The 21,700-nt window shown below is 33.9% G+C and overlaps 1 protein-coding gene across 4 annotated transcripts in view; it reads left to right on the top strand.

Annotated features, from left to right (window-relative positions):
- The window catches only part of LOC118197545 (acyl-coenzyme A diphosphatase NUDT19-like), a 146,621-nt gene that overhangs the window by 109,918 nt on the left and 15,003 nt on the right, over window positions 1–21,700 (top strand). For all 4 annotated transcript variants that reach the window (XM_085826368.1, XM_085826367.1, XM_035369067.1 and 1 more), the window contains exon 3: window positions 19,074–19,281. In XM_085826368.1, coding sequence (XP_085682494.1) covers window positions 19,074–19,281 — 208 coding nt within the window. The remainder of the gene's footprint in view (window positions 1–19,073; window positions 19,282–21,700) is intronic.

The raw sequence follows: 21,700 nt of genomic DNA, 5'->3' as shown, positions 1-21,700 counted from the left end.
AAATCATGTATTTTGAATTTTGACCGTATTTTGAAATGCTGGAATTTTAATTTCTGCTAACTAACATTTAGTTGTCATTCGTTCCTAGTTATAATTAATCCACTATCCAGCCATTTTGGGGAAGTCCCATCACTTCTAGAAAGAAATACGTCTGATAAGATATATGCTGTGTTTTTGTTTCCTCCATAATTTAGAGTGAAAGGGTAAGAAAGCTATAAATGATTGGTGTATAAATGCAGGTTTAATTAGTTTCGGTAAAAAGGTGTAGATTTTTTTTCCAGATTTTGAACAATTACAAATGTAACCCAGTCCATTAATCAATACAAGGCCAGATGTGATGGTCTCTTTATTATGGAGGCACCCAATAGGTGGGCCACCATCGCCTTTCCTATGAAGGGACGGACAACCGTGCCTTTTCCGGTGTTCGAACCCAGGCCCTTCGGCATCGCAGTCAGCTTCCCTGACCTGGCTACTGACTGGGCGGCCATGAATGTGTAGTTTGTACGAAAGATATGCGTTTTCTCCAGCGTAAGGATCAATCGGATAACTGTGAGTGGGTTTGTCAGGAGAAAAGCTGCCCGATATTGTCGCTCATAACAAAACTTTTGAGGGCTCATGAAGTCACATCAAGCGCGAGCTTCGGCAGTCGGTGAGTGCCATTAGTATTCCTACCTTCTTGAGTTTATATGGCATCGGGATCAATTCCGGGACTACATGATTTGCATTATGTATGTGCAGCAGTGATCCGACGCTGACGATGATACGTAACCATGAATACACGAGGTGAGTTGTTGTTTATGGAACATGAGTTTTCGGCGTTGTTTTGGTGACAGCCATCTTGGAAGTATTGTTTCTTGGCGTTATAAAAATCGCCAGAAATATCAAGGGGTACCCGACTTCAAATCGAAATGTTTTCAAAAAACAAACGAAAACGATCTGACGGAAATAGATAATTCTAAGACAAGTTAGAAGAGGACTGTTTTGTTGTAAAACATAAACCTAGTTAAACTTGTCTGTTTTGCCGTGGAAGAGGGATATTAAAAAGCATAAACTTGGTTGCCATTATATGATGAAATATAAATAATTTAGTGACTCTTTTCTTCGTGGATCTTTGATAAGAAGTGAAAATGAACTTTTTAAGAAATCTTTGCAGAATAGTAAAATATTATGTCGGTGGCTGTTTGCAAGATGTGCTGACAAAAGCATCATATGAAATGTTTTACATACTTGACAAATATTCAAAACAGTTTACTGGTGCAGAAATTATGCAAGAACGTGTAAGGTATTTTTTCCCTCCTTTCTGCATGCCTTTGTGGTGCAACAGTAGCCCACTCACAATTCGAATGTCCAGGTTCGAGTCCCAGCGAGGGCATTGCTCCTTTTTCACGTCCCCAGCATCAAAATAACCCTACAGTGGCGCCCAAACTACAAGGTGGTGGATGATGACATTATTTGATAAATTTAGTCATAAAAATCAAATAATTACCCAAATTAAAAAATGCAGCTATCGGATTCTACCAGTGCATTGAAAATATAATAAAACTCGTTTCTATTTTTACATGATAGGAAATTTGAAAAATTCTATATATTTTAAGGCCTTTGATTCTACTGTTGATATTTCAGCAACATTACACGATTCCGTTTTCATTAGATATTAGAGCACACAAAATTTAATTCATGAAGACCTTTTTCTTTTTCTTTTTTTTTTTTTTTTTAATTTCTGTCTCTGAAGAATCAAACCAGAGACGAAGATTATCTCGGTATTATTAGTACATTTCTAGAAAAGAGTAACGTGGGTGTAAAGAAATAATTAATGCCAAATGTACTAGTTCTTAAAATAGTAGAACTTTAGTAATTGCTTAAAATCGGTTCGGTTTTAAATTGATATATGCAAACCAAGATCATATTGATCCTGATTATACCTTAAAATAAATACAAACTTTTTTCCCATTTTGTTTATATTCACTTGAGAAAAGTTCCTGTATGTATTTCGTTAAAAGTGTGTTTATTAGATGCTTCGCTTTCTTGGTTAACGTTAAGAATTTAAATGTGAATTTTCCTTAGAACAATAAATATCTATGTTGTATAATCATGAAATCTTCTTGCAATTGAGAACTCCGGTTTTGAAATAGAAATAAAATGCTTGAGGGAAAACATCAGCTATGATGGGGAATCTTAGCCATATGATGGGAGTTAAATAAATTAGAAATCATTATTTCGAAATTGATACTGCAATGAAAGCAGTTATATGTATTATACTAGCCTGAGTGCCCTCGTTATGTCTAACTTATTGGGCATTTTTCGATTCACCTCAAAATAGAGCACTAGGAGTCTGCAACCCCCAAACGAAGGCCACGGGGTTCAACCAACACCTCCTAGAGCTTATCTAGTAGGTGCTGGTTTAACCCCTGTCCTCGAACCTTGGAAGGACTAGCACCAACGCTGCTGGAGTAACGTAGACCCAAGGCGTTACTGGTCGTCGATTTGCTACCCGCCAGTCACACGGGCTGCCCGTCGCTCAAGGACATTACCCAGAATACCCGGGGCGCCACCCCCAAGCAGAACCCGGGACGCCATCTCGGGCTACGAGAGCTTTTGAGCTCTAAGACTTGCCAGAACCCTTGGGCCGACCAATAAGTGATCTATCCGGGGCCTTTAGAACCTCTAGGTTCATAATTTGTATACCTCGTGGCCGAGATAGCCCTAGGTACAGATCTTAACCAGTAGCTCCGCAAAGTTCTCTACGTCGACCCCAGGGAGGGTGCCTCCCTTATGTCTATGCATTATAGGTTTTCACAGCTGAATCCGTGCACTCTATGTGTAGTCAAATCCTAACTGCTAGCTTTAAAACAGGTCAATAGCTTCCCCTTCACGCCTTATCCAAAATATGATGTATATCAACGGTTTTCAAACTTTTTCAACTCACGGAACGCTTAAAATTATTAAGAGTTTTTTCCAAGATCCCCATGCTACTCTTAGAAAACTATATTTTTAAATAATATTTAAAGTAGATCAGTACATTACAGCTGCTAGGATAAAGGAAAAGCATTGTATTTTTATTAAAAATTTTAACCTAAAAGTAATGTAAGTCACATTATTAATAGCATTAATTCATGCTACAAGTGTCACCTAGTTTTGCACTATATTTAATGACGGGAGTGTGCCTGCATTTTTTTAAACAGACTGTCCAAGTGTAGCTCTTGTGTCTCTTGTGCCCCAGGTTTTCACACACTCTTGCATTATATTTAGCGAGTGGAGAATACCTGCATTTTTTGTCCAAACTGACGAAGTTTTGCTCTATTGATGTTGTCTGCTGTCGCATTTTATTTGCTTTCTATATATTGTTTTTGTTCCACATACGTTAATAAAGATTTTTCACGTAAATATGCTGTTCCGAATGGCATTAAAATGTCTACAGTTGTGTGAGAAACTTCTATATATTCCTCATGAATCTGCTACCAAAAATTTAGGAGCTTTCTTAAATTTTAGATTTTAACGTCTAATTTGTCGATATTTCGATAATTTGGTTCCTATCCAACTTATCCAACTTATCTTCCTTTATTGGCAAGCCTGATTTATCATAGTACTTGAACAGAATTTTTTTTTATCCAATCATACTTAGTTTTCTCTTCTGGGAAATACTCTCTTATAGGTTTCTTTAACAGAAAAAGGTGCTCCATTATATAATTTTTAACATTGTTGTCTAAATGCAGCTCGCTTTCCATTAGAAAACTGTTTAGTTTTGCTAAGCATTGCAAGTCATTCTCTTTGATATATGGCATATGCCGAATTTTTAGTTTGAACCGCGAAGCCCGGAATTTGACTCGCGGCACGCCTCAGTTCCACGGAACATACTTTAAAGACCACTGATGCATATGATAGACATTTTATAGATGCAAAAGTTGCGCGCTAATCTGTCGATAAAGAATAAGCATGTGGTGTATCCATTTAATAGTATAATATTTCTAGGGCAGGAAACCTGTAGTATAGAGTTGTTGAATAGGTTTTTGATAAAAACCTGTTTCTATTTATTGACATGCCAGTTTTCCTGTTTTCCATAGCCCTTTTCAAGACATTATGGCAGTTTGCCACTCCACATAAATGAACACTACTTCGTCACTGACTATAAGACGGATTGCAAATTAGCGTCTTGTACGGCTTCTTTACTGAGCAACCTGCATGCGAATAATTGAGCCATATCGCTTGAAATAATCATTTAGCTCTAAATATTACAAGATTTGTAAACGATATGATTTCATTTGCAATCATCCAAATAATTAACTTCAAAATACCAAGTTCACAGCAAGCTTCATTTGTTGATTTGCATGAGCTACATATAAAACTCTGTCCAATTTTCTCCCTTCTTGTATTAGAAACACTTAGCCTCTCAGTAATCTTGCTTTTATACAAGAACCAATGTTTTTGAATCACAGAATGGGATGATGTACGTGTTTGTGATGAAAACATATTTGCAGCTGTGCGTTAAAGAAATTCACAATAATAATTTTATGGCATTTTAAAATAAAAATAATGTAGACCCAATTGTGTATTAAAATGTTATTAGCTCGTTTCAAATTCACTTGATTCTTTTTTCTAATTTTATATTGTTTTTGAAAACTATGGGAGAATATAGTATTGGGGTATTCAAAATTTCTCTCAAAAATAGCTTTTGCCTTCCTGAAACTAAAAGCAGATTTTAAATAATTAAAAATCATCTTCTTGTAAATGAATGCTATCTAATGATGATCCTCAAACATAACATCTATTAATAGGTCATTTTTTTCTTCTTTAAATAAATGTTTTCTGCACTTAGAGAAATCCTTCATGCTGCTTTCAAAAATAGGCACTCTAAATTTTAAGTCTTATAAAAATGGTGTCAGAAGACAACCAGTAATGTAAAGTATTATATTTCATGCTTAAAGATATTCACCCCAGACTAAAAAGAATGCCACTTTCCTCAAGATGCGGATCTTGACATTGACCTTTATTCTAAACAACTGCATGGTAGTACTTCAAGCAGTTCTAAACTAGCTATCATTTACAGCTGCAACAGACTAAGGCAAAATCATCAAATTAAATTTTAGATGCAGTCGACGACCATTCATTTATAGCTTAAAGTGGATGTGAAAGCCCAAAAAATTATAATAAGAGTCTAATACTCTTAGTAGAGACTTTATATTGTAGCTGTTAAAGTAAATATTAAAGTAAATGATGAATAATAACTTAAAGTAATATTAACAACTTAAATTACTACGTATACCATCTACATGAATTAAATTATCACAGAAAGTTTTAAGATTTACTAACTCTGTGATATTAAATGAAGTATACTTACATAGCTTTAATCAGAACAAAACAAGTAAGGTTGTTATAATTTCTCACAAAAGCTTAAATAAATGAAATAATTTAACAGTTATACAAAGAGTATTTGCACATTTTTAGAACGATTTCGGTAAGAATTTAAAAAAAAGCAAATGTTCTTGAATAAAACCGTTCTGGCAATAGTTTATTACTTAAAACAAGAAGTTATTATCTGCTACTTTTAAACTTATTCTTTCTTCAAAATGTCGCATGTAAAGAATCTATCGATTGATAAATATGTTTTTGCGCTTTCGAATAGAAATATTTCTATACTGTAAGTCGAAAACATTGTGAGATGCATGGGATTAAAACTTCTAAACACAAAATAAGCAACATTATTTATCGGAAAGAGAAAAACCATCAATCATGGCTTTTACATGGAACGAATACCCGAAAATTGAAGTACTACAGTGTCTCACAAAAGTGATGAGACACTTGTGCTTTATGAAAGGAAACTGTAGTAAAATAAATTAAAAAAACATGTAAAATTTTTTGTGGGTAAGTTTCATACTTAAATTTAGTAACAATTATTACATACATACATTTTCTCAAAATATTAAAATAGTAATTTAATAAAAATACAATTGTTTAGAACGGAGCAAAAAATGGCTCACATAAGTGATGGGACACTTACTTTTCCATCAAATATTTATCCAAAAATTTTACTTCTTAAAATGTTTTAATATTTTGTTGGATTTCCTTTTGCTTTTAAAACGTGATGTAATCTTCTTGGGATGGATTCGGCTAATTTTTTTGTGATTTCTGGAGAGATTTTACCCCATTCTTCTTGAAGCAATGATTTTAATTGTTGCTTTGAAGAAATTTGCGAATTCTTGATTCTAATTCTTGCCAAATATTCTCTATGGGATTTAAGTCTGGAGATTGTGGTGGTGTTTTTATTATTTCAGGACAGTTATACAGCAGCCAGAGTCTAACGTTTAAAGCAGTGTGCTTGGGGTCATTGTCCTGGTAGAATTTAAAATCGTTATGAAGAGTCAATTTTCGTGCTGAAGATTTCAAATTTTGATTTAAAATGTCAATATACTTGTACTGATCCATTATACTGTCAATAAAAACAAGATTACCAACTCCAGCGGACGACATACACCCCCATACCATAACTTCTCCTCCACCATGTTTTACTGTTGGCACCAAGTTCTGTTTGCGAAATTCTTTCCTGGGTTTTTCTCTACACCAAGATTCTACCGTCAGAACCAAATATGTTAAATTTACTCTCATCAGCAAATATAACTTCATTCCAATAATCAGAGTTCTTATTTATGTTGGATTTTGCGAAAGCCAATCTGAGTTTTCTATTCTTTTCACTTACGAAGAATTTTTTCCTGGCTGCTCTACCGTGATATCCAGCAAATAGAATTACTCTTTTAATAGTCTCAGGATTAACAATTACTCCATATAATGCTTGTAAATCAGCATCAACTTTAGGAGCACTCATTCTTGGATTTTTTTAATATTTTGAACAATAATTCGCTTTATTCCATTGGATAGCTTTGATGGTCGGCCAGGTCTTCTTTTATCCTGAATCATATGATTCCTTTTATAACGTTTAATGATATTGAAAACTGTTGAATGACTCATGTTAACTGTTTCAGCAGTTTCTTTAATAGATTTTTCACGTTCAATATGCAAATCAATAACTAATTTTCGAATTTCAGGCAAAGTTTCTTTTCGTTTAGCATTCATGGCTGCACAGAGCTAAAAAACACAAAATTTCCAAAACAAACTGGAGAGAAAGACTGCAGACGAGTTTACAAATTATTTCCAATTGCTTTTGAGTAAAAATAAAAACCCCAAAAAATATTTTTATTGTAGTACGTAGTAGTATCTAATGGTGTTCCATCACTTACGTGAGCCATTTTTTGCTGCGTTCTAAACAATTGTATTTTTATTAAATTATTATTTTAATATTTTGAGAAAATGTATGTTATGTAATAATTGTTACTAAATTTAAGTATGAAACACACCCACAAAAACTTTTTACATGTTTTTTTAATTTATTTTATTACAGTTTCCTTTTGTAAAGCACAAGTGTCCCATCACTTTAGTGAGACACTGTATGTCGAAAGTTTCTAAAATAAAATCTTTGGTAACAAGAGAAAAATTTACCGACGCAGAAATTAACTGAAAAATTTTTAAATACATTTGTAGCAACAATAAATAAAATAATAAACCAAGATTTGCAGCTTAAAAAGAACTGAAAACATTATATTCTAGCTTTGCCGAAACATGTTGCTCAACGCAGAACAATTTGTAGAACCCTGTATGAAACTTATTTAGCACGAGATAAATTTAAATGCATTGTGACCCTTCATAATAGTCTCAGAATCCTCTTACAGTGGGAAATTAAAAATAATTCTTTATCCCCTTAACTTTCAAAACAGCGTAACTTAATCAAACCAAAGCAACTAGTTATGCTTCGAAAGATCCCAATGCATTCCTTGAAAAAATGAAGACTGATACATGTATTGCATATATACTTTTTGAATGTATTTTTGCGAACATACATTTCATGTACGGACCCCGACATTTCATGTATGGACTATTATGCCTTTGGTCTCTTGAAATGGTATATTGGACTGTAACTTAATTGTTTTTGTAATGCCCTACAAATGGTATAAGGGATTCCATCGAATAAAAAAGAGAACCAAGTGATAGTTAGTGAAATAATCGTTTTCTGACAACTAAGAACTGAGAAAGCGTTGCATTATTTTGCAAAATACTCATTTACCTTTACCTTGAAGGGAAGTCTTTTACGAGGATGCTGGAGATTTTCTAATGCTCACGTTGCATTATTTTTCTAAATACTCATTACCCTTGAAGGGATGTTTCTTGATAGAATGCTGTAGATTTCCGAAAAGAACTCGCACTCAAAGTGCGCACCTATCTGCGATTATTTTAAAAGAATAAAAAGGCCAACATGAACTCTCCACATACTACCCTCAGCATAAATCTCCATCAGCCTTAGTACTTAAGCGGCATAAAGGATCCATGGCTTCATGGAATCTTCTACACATTTTAATAATATCGTCAACAAGAAACTGTAGCATTGCGCGCCTCCAACTTGCACGCAACCAAGAGGTGACTGTGAAAAACTGGATAAAAGACAGAGTCTTGTTAAGGGTCTAAGTCCCTTTTTATTCAACGTAATAAATTACAAGTGCGTGCTCTTGACGCTCACAAACTGCGCCAACTCGGCGGTCAAATAAAAATAATAATCTGAAAAGAAACTAAAGACAAGACTCTAACTACGAGGCTCTCTAAAAGTAACTAACCTCACCGCGTTTTACAATACCGCTGCTAATTCAGCAAACTTGAAGATCACGTTGAACGATTAACAATACTTCCAGGCAAGCACACAGGCCGAAACGCGGGGTTCTTCAATTTCTGGCTAACTACCTCCGCGCTCGTGAAGTAAGAACAGTACACCTTGAACTCGTTTCCTTTCTATTTAACTCAGAATACTTCCGCTGATAATTTGAATCCTTGCGCGTTCTACTAAAATTTACATACTCTGGCATTGGCAGTTCCAGGGGAAAAGTAAGGCTTGACAGGAAAGGTAGTTTAAACTTAAAATAAATGTTAGTTAAAATAAATATAAACCCTACAAAACAATAGTAATCTTGATTCAGAATGACCTTATAAATCTATGCATACGCAAGTCTTACCAACATAATCTGATATTTAAGGCCATATATCAGTCGTTCACTCTGTGAAAATGTTTAAATAACGGAGTAAGGTAATTATATGTTCCCTACATACAGCATAATCCAAAAATGTCTCCCTTCCTCCCCTCTTATTCAACCTCTGCTACACACCTCTGCTCTGCTCACTACTACACAAACCCACTGCTACACATTCTAACCTCTGCTCACTGCTACACAAACAAAAGATTGTCAAGCATCGCATGTATTGGCCAATAAAATGTTTATAATTTTACGATAAATTATTTATGAATTTTTTTGTTTTGATTAGTATACATAATTTACCATTAAAATTGTACTATAATTATAGTTTTGAGATACATGGCACATCGATATCATACACATTTCCAGCAGCACACGAAATGTAAACGTTTGAAAAATCCCTTCTTCACATTATCAGAAATTAGATATATTAATAAATATATTGTTACAAATTTTGTATAATATAACACGAAAAGAGAGAAGCACTGCCGGAAAAATAAGATTGCAGGGGAATTATCTTAATTACAGGGGCAATTCCGTTAAATCACCTAAGAAAGGTAGCAATGAATTCTGCACTAATGTCATGCTTTGAGGCCTATCTGTCTGTTGTAATCTTTATGATACTCAACAAAAGCTACGCATTTCCTTTACATGTGGTCATTCTTTTCGCTGATTTACGTGTGGAAATACAAACAAAGAAGCAGTGGGAAGCCCTTGTATATATCTGCATTTATTTCACATAGTAGTTTGTAAATATTTGTATTTATTTCACACAGTAATTTGTAATGCCGGTAATGACTTGAACAGTACCTGTATTCTAATCATTACCGTTCGCTGAGAGCATGGCGCTTTTCATATGATCGGTCCATTAAATGGTGTACATATGCGAAAAATGTCATATATAGACCGTGTTCACGAAAGTCCTTACCCAGAATGTTTTTCACAGTCGTTAGTCTGACATATAGTTCCAGTTTGGTATTTTTTAATTTAAATATTAAAAAAAGGTTTTGAATAATAAATATAAATCAGTTTTGTAATAGATACTCATTATATACTCTTTATGAAATTATATACTCATTGTAAAAAGTAATATGCAAAAAATGTAATGATACCAGTCAGTAAAAAATCGTAAATGTAGAAAATGAAAAAACAAAATTTGACTCGCACTATTTTGACATCTAAGTAATGTGTTTAATGTTCATTGTTTAGCGATTAACAAAATTTTGCTTCCTTTTTTTAATACTCCTAGTATCCAAATTATAATTGTTGATGAGATAAAGAATTAAGAATTACATTTTAAAGACTGAAGAAAACAAATACAGATTTGAAAACATTTGAAATTTAACCTATTTTTGCTTCTTTCTATTCTTTTTGGTAGCTCCCTTTCTATGGAATCTTTGCTAGGTATTATTAGGAGAAGTTTGGTATTGTTTTTATTTTTCTTGATGGATTTTTACTTGATCTGGAACTACTAATGAGTCAAAAACTTGTACCAGACGTGTAGCGAATTATCCCGAAGTCTGAAAGTAATTACAAAGTCTGAAAAGATTAAAACAACTCTTTTATTTAAACAGATTTTAAAACATAAACGTACTCTCTTGCGCTAACAAAAACAACCACAGCTCGTGGTGATGCAAATGAAAGAAGAGTCAAAGTCAAGTTACGACGTAAAATAGTAGTCAAAGAATATATAATTTAAATCTTACTCTAAATTGGCTCAGTAATTCAAACCGGAGTATTGTCGTCAGCGAGCAACGCAAAGCCGAAATTTACAACTACCAAAGCTGGCAAGGAACTAAATGTCGCGTGACTAGCACTTTCCGGAAACAAACTCTGTTTTACAATCCAAAAACTTCAGTTTAGTTTAAATATTAGTTAACTCATTTACATTCTGGCGGCGAAACAGAAAGAAAAAGTTATAGTAAAGACCAAAATTATAAATGACTAGCTAAATTAAATAACCTTACAAGTTCTATGCTGCTAAGCATCCGTCTTTTCTACTTATGTGTCAGTATTTAAAGACAGTCGTTTAAACGCAACATTAGAACTATTTATGAAATTCTGAGCATGTAATTTATGAATAAAGTAGTTCCTTAGAAAGTCCTCCACGAAGGCATCTCTTCCCTTAGGCAGATAGTCCTCGCATGCTTTGCAATAACTAAATAAACCAAACCAAAATGAGCGCTTAATTACGAGAATGAAGTTTAAGAAAATAAGTTGTAGAAAAAGTGTAATTTTATAGCTGGGACGAGTGTTTAAGTTTTGAAGTAAGCGGAAAATTTACACATAGTTTAATAACAAAATGTGGCTAAATTTACATACATTTAGGATGCCTTAATTATAAATACATCTGATTTAATTAGTATAAAAATGGTACATAATTTTTACGCCTGAATAACCCTATACCAATTGTTTATGTTTCTACGAAAGGCATCTTGGTTTGGAACGATTGTTCTCGTTCATCCTCCTACTGTTGACATAGAAATAATTTCTAATTTTATCATTTGACCTTTTTTAATTGTTACCTTGACTCTTTTAAACTTCTCATACTTGTGTGTTCTTCTGATACAATCTTTCGCATTAAATAGACCGTGAAGTCGAGCGCGGTCGACATAAATGAGCTTATTTATTTTCGAAATAAATATTTCCGCTGATCTTGGTGCGTTACTAAGCCCCTACCTAAGAGGAAGTACTCTAGACTGAAACATACGCTTTCCTTATGAGAGTTATGTACTAATTTACGAACATTACTTTATAGATTACGTCATCAGAATGTTTCAAAATTTCTGAAGTGAAGCATTTTATGACTGAAATATGCTAAGTGCTTGAAAAAAGTTCCTATTTATTGAATACTATTTATACTTCGTAAATTAATAATAAAAACCACATTCTGTTAAAAATGACGAAAACTAAATCATCCATTGAATCTTAAAAGATATGTTGTTACGTCATTAATTTTTTCGGCTTGGCAAAGAAAATTGAAAATTTCGATTAGCAAATAACGTTTGGCAATAGTTAAATAAAAATTCAAAGCATCTTTAAAAATTGTAAAATAACAGAAAAACGTAAAACACCACATACAGTGAAAAAAAAAAAAAATTAAGAGTGTCTACGCATAAATAAGCAATTCGGCCAGCGGGCACGAAGACCACATTTTCGATGCACAACATTGAAAATTTACTTTTGGTTCCACTCGGCAAAACGTCAGTGAAGTTGGTGCACAAACTGACTTAATTCACTGTTCTACCAACAGTTTCAAGTGTAAACAAAAGGGGGCCGCGTTAGACTTAGTAGTACTTAAACAAATTTTAAATTGTTGATAATTCTACAATTATTGCATGCAGATTAACTAAAAGGATAAAACTTAACTGCAACATAAGAATAACATAATTAAATCACTTTTAAAGCAAAAAATGCATAATTCCTAACCTACAAGAGTAAAAAACTAACCTCACTGAGCCGGGTAACAAAGTGGGTACATATATATGTATATTTATATATCTTGGTGCCGCTGATTGCAATCAACGAGAGAGGTGCACAATTACATATTATAGCTATTCCATACAAAATTTCAACATTCTAAAACTACTCGTTTTTGAGTTATGCGAGGTACATCATATAAGTCACGAAACAAGAAAAGTCTGTTCTGAATGCATTTTAAATCCATTTCACGATCCGTTTTGGAAAACATTGTCCTCTTTTCTGTCCGCACATATAGATATCATGAAAAAGATCATTCATTTGGTTTCGAGAGCGGTTAAAATTGGTATTTTGATATTTTCGTTGAAATATGATATCTGAAATTTTTCGCGATTACAAAACTTTCCTTACTTTTTACGAGGAAGTAAAAAATAATATAATCAAAATATTAACATCCAATAAAATCTCAGGTTTGCTGTTTTTTGTTCTTGTTGTTTGTTTTTTGTTTGTTTGTTTGTTTGTTTGCTTTGTTTTGTTTTGTTTTCTATGTTCAACAACATAAATGAATAAAAGTATCTTAAGAAAATAGCAGCTTTCTTATAATCATTTAAAAACTAAATTTTAAATTTTATACTTATTATTAACTGAAATCATGGATCAATCTTATTCATTGTTTACTGCTTTATATGCAAGTATTCATTTGAAAGCTTTTGTGCTGGTACGCATTTTCTTGATCCTCAAAGAGTTTATTTGCTCTTTAAAATGGAAAACTTTTAAATAAATTTTAAATAAATTCTGATAGAAGCGTATATTGTTCTCGTGCGTTGAAAATGACAATAATCTAGTTTTTCTATTTTTTACGGCATACTGTTAGGTTGCGTTACTCTACGTATATACCCGCACTTAGGCTAGTCAACAACATGAGTATTAAACTTTCAGCTCTGAAAGCTGCTCTCAGTGTTGCGGACGAAGATCCTAAATTATGAGAAGCGGCCAATTCTGAAAATTATTGCGGGAAAGATCTTTTATTTATCCGAAAAGCCTGATATTTTTTACACACTAATTCAAAGATATTATTTTGTCTACTCTACGATTCCATTATTGTTTTGATAATTCTGTGGTAAACTTAGGCAAACGAACTCTTGCATATGGTTTTATAATAGCCTCCGTGAACTGTCTTCTTAAAAACTGTAATTACTACAGCCCTGGCGTTTTGATCCTGCTAAGTACGAGTATGTAGCCTTCCGAGAGATAGTACTAGAAATTATCTTCATCTCGGATTGTAGATGCTGAGCAATCAATCGGGTTCTTTAATTAATTTTCATCCATAAAAAAACACTATTCACATGCAAATGTAATCCCAAACAAAGCCATTAATCTTAGAACAAAGATTCGTAACTGGGCTTATTTATTTTTTGAAAGTTAGTTTATAAAATCTGTATCTTCAAACACAGCTGCCGCTTGGAACATAACGGCCTTTGGAAAACTTTATCAAGGTGCGCTGAAAACATATGAGTAGAAACATAATGTGATGACGATACCCTGCACTGATGGCTGGACGCCATGTGGTAACTTGTGTTGGTTGTGTTTGTCTAAGTTACGTATTACTTACTCCATACAGAACAGAAATGTGTTTAATATAAATCTATGAGAAAACCTCAAACAATACATAACAACATTGAAGACATAGAAATGATTATTGTAAATTACTATCCTCATTATATGAGAATTTTACCAGCGGTAACAGTCTCTCTAGTCGAGAGTTTAAGAGCATTCTGAGTTCTTGCTGTGTCTAAAACAGTTTGCAGCCTGAATTAGTCAAGCCTTCTGAATTTTTTGGTTGTATTTTACGTCCTCTGATCTGTTATAGTTGGAACGATATCAGAGGAGCAACGGAATCTTTGGTCCGTCAGCCTCTTTGAAATCGACAGACTTTAGCGACAGAAACTCTGCAGTCGCTAAAATCCATTGACACTAACGGTGAAGCTATGATTCTTGTCGTGGGAAGTGGAGCCTTAACTGAACGAATCATTGCAATGTCAGAGCCTGTCATCTCACATCTGGTAACAGCTGCAACACTGCTACCTGCATGAATTTCTTAAATTTGCATGGTTCCCTAGAACGTAATGTAACATATCTTAACGATTCAAAAATTCAAAATAAAAATTAAGGACGTTTCTAGCTTCGAAAACATAATAATCATAGGTTTCTTCTGTTTATTTTGAATGTAAAGTAACGGCACACTACGAGCAAAACTTTAAATCCGCTATCATCATAAACTTCAAGCCAGCCTTTTCATAGAAAGCGATGTGGAGGATTCAGGTCAAAAATTCCACACACGATATTCGATTCGGCACCAAAAGTTTAACACCTCCATTTGATGAATACAAATTCTTCATTTCTCACAAATCTTCTTTACAGCGACTTATTCTGCCTAACCAGCAAGCCAAAGTTTGCTAACTAATCATTCATCCATCATTACCATCTTTCAACTGGCGAACTATTTTCGCCATTTTATTCTTCCTCACCGCGTGACAGCTCGAAAATAGCTCACGCAATGATGTCAAAAACAATTTTCTCAGCTTCGCTACATGCATACTAAACATCCTACTTCGTGATGAACAGTAGTTCGTATAAAATATGCCAAAAAATTATATATATATATATATATATATATATATGAAAATTTCGTTACAACGCTGTAAAGTAAAAATTAAATTTTAAAAACCTTATGATACTAATAAATTTAACAAAGAATTAAAGTGTGTAAGCAAATAAGATAAGGTGCCATAAAATATCAGCAACAGAGTAGTTTTGTAATGGAGAATTTTAGTTTGCCAATGGAAGTCTTTAGCTTTCCCGCCCGAACATTCTCATCCGCACCTGTATACGTTTCAGTAATTCTTCTAATCCAAGGGCGTAGCTTTCCTTCTGTTCCTATCAGAGGCGTGAAAAAACTTGTTCTGTAGTCCACCTTTGTTCGTTCGACTTCATACTTCAACTTTCATGCAAAAGCACTGTAATTTCCGTTGTACCTATCGTATCAACACTGCCAATGTTGGATTAATTCCAACAGAACTGCAGTCAGCGATATTTTGATTTTCATTTCCGCCAAAAATGAATTATAGGCAGAGTGGGCGTTCATCTGCTCTTTCGTTGCATTATTATGCCTCTTATCACTTAGCTTTAAGATTTCAAAATTTTGCTGCCACTGATAATTTTATAAAAACAATACAATTAACTCACGCATGTGCCTGTAATGGCAAAATATCTTACATGTAATGAAAAAGGGATTTAAAAAAAATAATAATTAGCACGTGCTATTCAGATAAGCAATCGACTGTTCTATGCGTTTAATAAACTATGCACCATTAAAAGGATGCCTGACCCACTTAGCTTTCAGTTGCACTATCCTAAAGAAAATGCTGGACCAAAGATGAGTTATATAACTTGGCTGTTGTCTAGCGTAGGATTGAAGGAAGGCTGGAAAACATAGGGAAGAAAATAAGTTCTTAGCCAGCAATGCGAACTTCTCAACAGAATATTTAAATATTGCAGGAAAAAAGAATTCATGGCAAGATTACAGAATAAAGTGTGGTTACACAGTCAGTAGTTGACATAATGATTCGAAACTAATTGTAGTTTTCCCTACAATTAGTTTAATATTAAGGCGACGAATATTCAGCATATAAGAATATTAATAATAATAATTAATAGCATTAATTTTAATAGTAGTATCTATAAGAATATTAATAATGGTAACAAAAATAATAATTTACTGTATTTTCTTGCAATATTTGGATACCCTGACTTAGAACCTAAATACTACAAGGAAACAGAATATAAAAAAAATCCTTGAATTATGATGATCACATAATCAAAAGATTTGATAGCTTTCATGTATACAGTTCCAAAATTAAAAAGAGAAAACAATGACTGTTAAGGCGAGGAGCATGTAGCTTTTAAACAATAATTAAATGATCAAAAATAATTAGTTATAATACTACTATTAATAATAATAGTAATAGTAATAATAAAATTGATAATATTGATGATAACTATAAAATAAATAATAAAAAATAGGATTCCTTGTGATATTTCGTTTCTAAACCAGAGTATCCAAATATGACTCCTTCTTAACATAACATCTTTACTAGGTTAATGGAATTTTTGACATCACATCTATGTTGCTATGAAACTCCATGTGCCACATCATATGCCCATATATGCTTCATATGCCACTTCATGTGTTATATATTCTGTGCAGGTTGCGTAATATTCTTATTTACGGCCAATAATTCTACACCCGTTAATATCATTTAATTCATTAGTATCATCTAATGGTTATAGGAATCTAAGAACTGATATGTGTAGCTTAAAGTATTTTCTTCCTCCTTTCATCATGCCTTCATGTTTTAATTGGAAGTATACTCGATGCATATTCGAGAGGTCTCGACGAGGGCACTGCACATTTTTCACGTCCCCTGCTTCAAAATAACTCTACAAGTGGCTCCCGAAAGGTGGTGGACGATAATTCGTCACCACCAGGATTTGGCGATTGGTTCCCCTAATCCCTAGTCGCTCTTTAAAAAGCAGATTATATAAGGTAAGGTATTTTCTCCCTCCTTTCTGCATGCCTTCGTGGTATAACTGCAAGAATACTCGAAAGATGCAAGATTCGAGTCCCGGCGAAGGCACAGCACATTTTTCATGTCTCATGCTTCAAAAGAATATAATGTTTTGCGTAATCCGTGTGAATAAAAGTGCTCCTCCTCTGTAGTTTAGTATCTTCCAAAAGCCAGACTGTACCAAATGCCTAATCAGTTTGCATCACCAGATAAAACGGATATAGTCAGTTTATAACTTGCAACGATACCTTTATACCAGCAACACAAAGTGCCAAAGGCTTTAGTGCCGCTGGTATACGTATACCTTATCGTGGTAGCAGTAGGATTCCACTCCCAGGCAGAAGTTGCATACTCATGGCCTCATTTTCAGTGGTTTGCTGTGTCTCTTTGCAATAGCTTTAGTTTTAATAGCTGAGATTCGTATCTTGGACCTAAGAATGAAACGTCTGGAGGCTATTTATACGCCAGTTTTGCGTTTCCGTCCTTCTTCCAGAATCAGCTAAAACGACAAGCATACAATCAGTCCTCAAGCATGAATGTTGATTTAATATGAAATACTACACTTTTCAAATATTTATTTAAATCATAACAATCATTATATTAGAGAGGACATTTCAATTCTTATAACAATTTTTAAATCTTATAAAAGCTGTTGGACAGTTTCATAATTTATGTCAGCAATGATGGACAATTACGGTTAAATAAGAAGCGATCTAAAAGGAACATTTCTAACCCTTGAAAATGCATCACATTTCAACAGTAAGTTCCTATGCAAAATTTCTTTTTAAATTCATAATTCCATTTGAATGTATAAGGTTCCTTTTTCTAAAACAGCTACTTTATGCTTTGGATCTTTACTGTCACTTCTCCTACCGTTTTCTCGCCAGAAGGTAAATTAGTTCGTGTGTATTTAAGGTGAGGATTTTAGATTGTTAGACAGAGCATGTTCTGACTTTCGAGCCACGTTACTAGGTTGCTACGTAAGGTACGATTTACAGTCTTCGGTCTTGTATTATAATTGCCGATAGCTGAATTCTACGCTGGTTAAATTTTAAGCCAACTTCGCGTTAAACTGATTTGTGTTGCCTTCGGCTACTAGCTTATCTGAAATTAAATTTCAAATTGACTTATTCCAGTTATCTCGCCACAAATGGTTGGCTGAGTTGTAATCCCAAAGCGTGCCTTCTGTTCTTATTAATTTTAAATAAAGATCTTTTACACCTTCTCAAGTTTTAGTTGTTACTTAGTGATAATTCGCTGCCAGTCTATCTAAAGTTTATGAAGGCCAAGAAGATTTCTAAACTTTACAAATGTATTGGAAATACTGTTATGATTGATTATCGATCATTAAGCCACAAATCGATACATAGTTTTATAAAATGAGTAAAATTATCCAAGAGGTAATTATAAGGTATTTCTTCCGCCTTCTTGCCATGCCTTCGTGGTGTAATGGTCAGCACACTCGGTGCATATTCGAGACATCTGAGGTTCGAGTCCCAGGAAGGGCATTGTTCATTTTACAAGACTTCAGCTTCAAAAAAATCCTTATGCCTCTACAGTGGCGCCCGAACTAAAAAAACGTTGGTGGATGATGAATCTTCAGTACCAGGATTTGCCGATTGGACCCCCAGTCGCCCTTTAAAAAGGGTAGTATATAAGGTATTTCTCCCGCCTTCTTGCCATGCCTTCGTGGTGTAATGGTCAGCACACTCGGCGCTTCGAGAGGTTCGAGTCCCTGCGAGGATATGTTCATTTTCACGACTCCTGCTTCAAAAAAATCTAAAACCTGAGAACTAGCAAAAAACGTTTACACTTTTAAACATAATGCTATTTTGAATTTAATTTTAATATAAAATTCGTCTCTTGTCCATCTGTATTATATTATTTAAATTACATTACAAATATTAAATTACAAGAGCACACTTCCGTTGATAAATAATGTGAACTTCTTTCTTTTCAGTGGTGCACACCTCAGGAAATGCTAGAAGAACACTCTACGAATGCGGTATTTCTAGCTCCACCTCAAGTCTACGAATTATCTCGCATGATTCACTTCAGCTCATTTCAGTCATTAAGAAATTTCGCAGTGACGAGAGCTGAGAAGGGAGTAGAAAGATGGCTTCCAGTCATTATCACGTGTAAAGATGGTGCAATATCGCTTCTGCCTGGTATGCAATTATTTCATTAATTCACATAATTTCAGAAAATAACAGAAACTTCCAAGCTTAACTTTTGTAGCTTAATTTAAAATATATTACTTCCTAGTACACGACTTTCGTAGAACAAAAAGTTCAAAATATATTATATTAAAAACTGTAAGTAATGTTTTGAATAACTTCTAAATAGCAATTAAATTTCGGTCTGACAATTCTTGAAAAGCAAATCAGCGCAAAACTGAAAAATCTGTTGGAAAATCATAGTTTATCTTTTTTATTATATCAACACTTTTATAACTTCGCGATATCCTATGCTTTGCAATAAAGTTTTCCCGTTATGCATCTGCCAGGTTTTTCGGCGCCTGTGAAAGGAAAGCCAAACACACCCCGATACCAAATAATAGTGCCATCTAGGCTATCATTGTGTGTGTGTGTGTGTGTGTGTCTGCAAACTATTCTTGTAATTAAAAATTGTTTACAATTTAAGAAACCACCAAAATGCGTGGGAAGTACGTTGCGAAAAAGTACCAATTAAAAATTATGAGAAACCGTATTTAGGATACTTATATTTATTTCATAGTTTTTAAGTGTAATTTAATCCAGAAGTAAAATGCAAAATTTAAAACATATTACTTTTACAATATGTAACATTCACTACATGCTACTTTTAGGTTCATTCTTTGAAAATAACGTATAATATTTTTGCATCTTATTCTTAGGAAAGAGCATGGAATAGTAATTATCTCTTACGGAAAATTAACTGATTTTTATTTCTTCACATTTCTTCAATCTACTCTAATTTAAATATGTCGAATCCCTACATCTGTTTTATGAAGAATTTCAGAACACGAGCAATATTGCAAACAGCGCAGAATAAAATTTTATGAATACCTGTATTTCGTTCACTATAAACTCTTCATAACGAAGCTCATATTTCACGAATGCATAGAACTTTAAAAGTTGCTTGAACTCTCTTAAAACACATGAAGCGAACATGAATAATTTTAAGAGGCTTAGTTTCACTCTCTTCGTTTTACATCAAAAAAGAATATTTAAAACGCATTTTGCTTTTTTTAAGCATCTTGACTGCCTAACTCAGGCCTGAAGGTATGCGATGTGCTCTGACCTGAGTGACTACCGCCAGAAGTGATGATGAAAAGAATTCATTTCTCCCACAAATATAGAGTTTATATGCATGGTTACTTTGCAGTTATTATTAAATAATTTAATTGCTAACGTGGACCCTTTTGAGTAAAAGGCATTAAAAGTGACCCTGATTAGATGCACTTCAATGACTTCGCATTCAAGCGGAACTTCCGTCTCTGCGTCACCTTCACATCCTTCGCTGACGATACGCCTAACGTTTTGCTGCTTAGGCATTAAAAAACAAAATATAGATGTTTACAAAGATTTCAGTTTTATATTTTCTTTGAAAAAATATATTGTTGCGTGCGTGCGGGTTCGTAATGGATTGAATGCACACGGAACCGATGAAAGCTTGATGAAATGTTTTACGAAAACAAATACATTACAGTTCTGGAACTTTTCTCAAAAGTACTTGTATAGGTCTTCGAAGTACAGATCACAATCAGTAGTTACGATTTCAAACTGCTAGAAAGTTGAACACAAGGCAATCAAACTGAACTCAGCTGACGCTTATATAATTTATATAATTAATCAGCATATAATATTATACTATATATATATATATATATAGTTATATAATTTTCCCCCGTCCATTGGGAAATTTTTGGTACCTTTGATTTCTCGAAAATGCTGGAAGACACACGCAGTTACAGTTGCAGAGATCGGACCAAAATGCCGCCATATTTGGAGACAAAAATCAGTCACCAAAATCATCGCCAACTTGGCGTAACTATTTACCTCAATGTTTAATGGACTTAGGCCTGTAAGCCTGTTTTTCCGGCAATGCTTCAAACTCTGAGACCTTTCATGTTACATTATGCAAGAGATACTAGAATCTGCGTGTAACTTCTCTAAAATTATTACATATAAACACAATTCGCAGCATTATATTATAACGTTGCGCGCCTCCAACTTGCACGCAACCAAGAGGTGACTGTGAAAACTTGTATAAAGGATAGAGCCTTTTGAAGGGTTTAAGTCCCTTTTTATTCAACGTAATAAATTACAATTGCGTCCTCTTGACGCTTACAGACTGTGCCTACTTGGCAGTCAAATAAAAATAATAACCTGAAAAGAAAGTAAAGACAAGATTCTAACTACGAGGCTCTCTAAAATAACTACTCACCGTGTTTTACAATACCGCTGCTAATTCAGCAGACTTGAAGCTCACTGGAACAATTTCCACTACTTCCCGCCAAGCACATAGGCCGCAACGCGGGGTTCTTCAATTCTCGCTAACTACCTCCGCGCTCGCTAAGTAAGAATATCTCTCACACCGAACTTG

This window comes from Stegodyphus dumicola, chromosome 1, assembly GCF_044657685.1.
Source record: "Stegodyphus dumicola isolate Sdum_Otavi_A_Nest chromosome 1, ASM4465768v1".
Classification (NCBI taxonomy): domain Eukaryota; kingdom Metazoa; phylum Arthropoda; class Arachnida; order Araneae; family Eresidae; genus Stegodyphus; species Stegodyphus dumicola.
The sequence above is the reverse complement of the archived record's forward strand: the minus strand, read 5'-3'. Positions and strand labels throughout refer to the sequence as shown.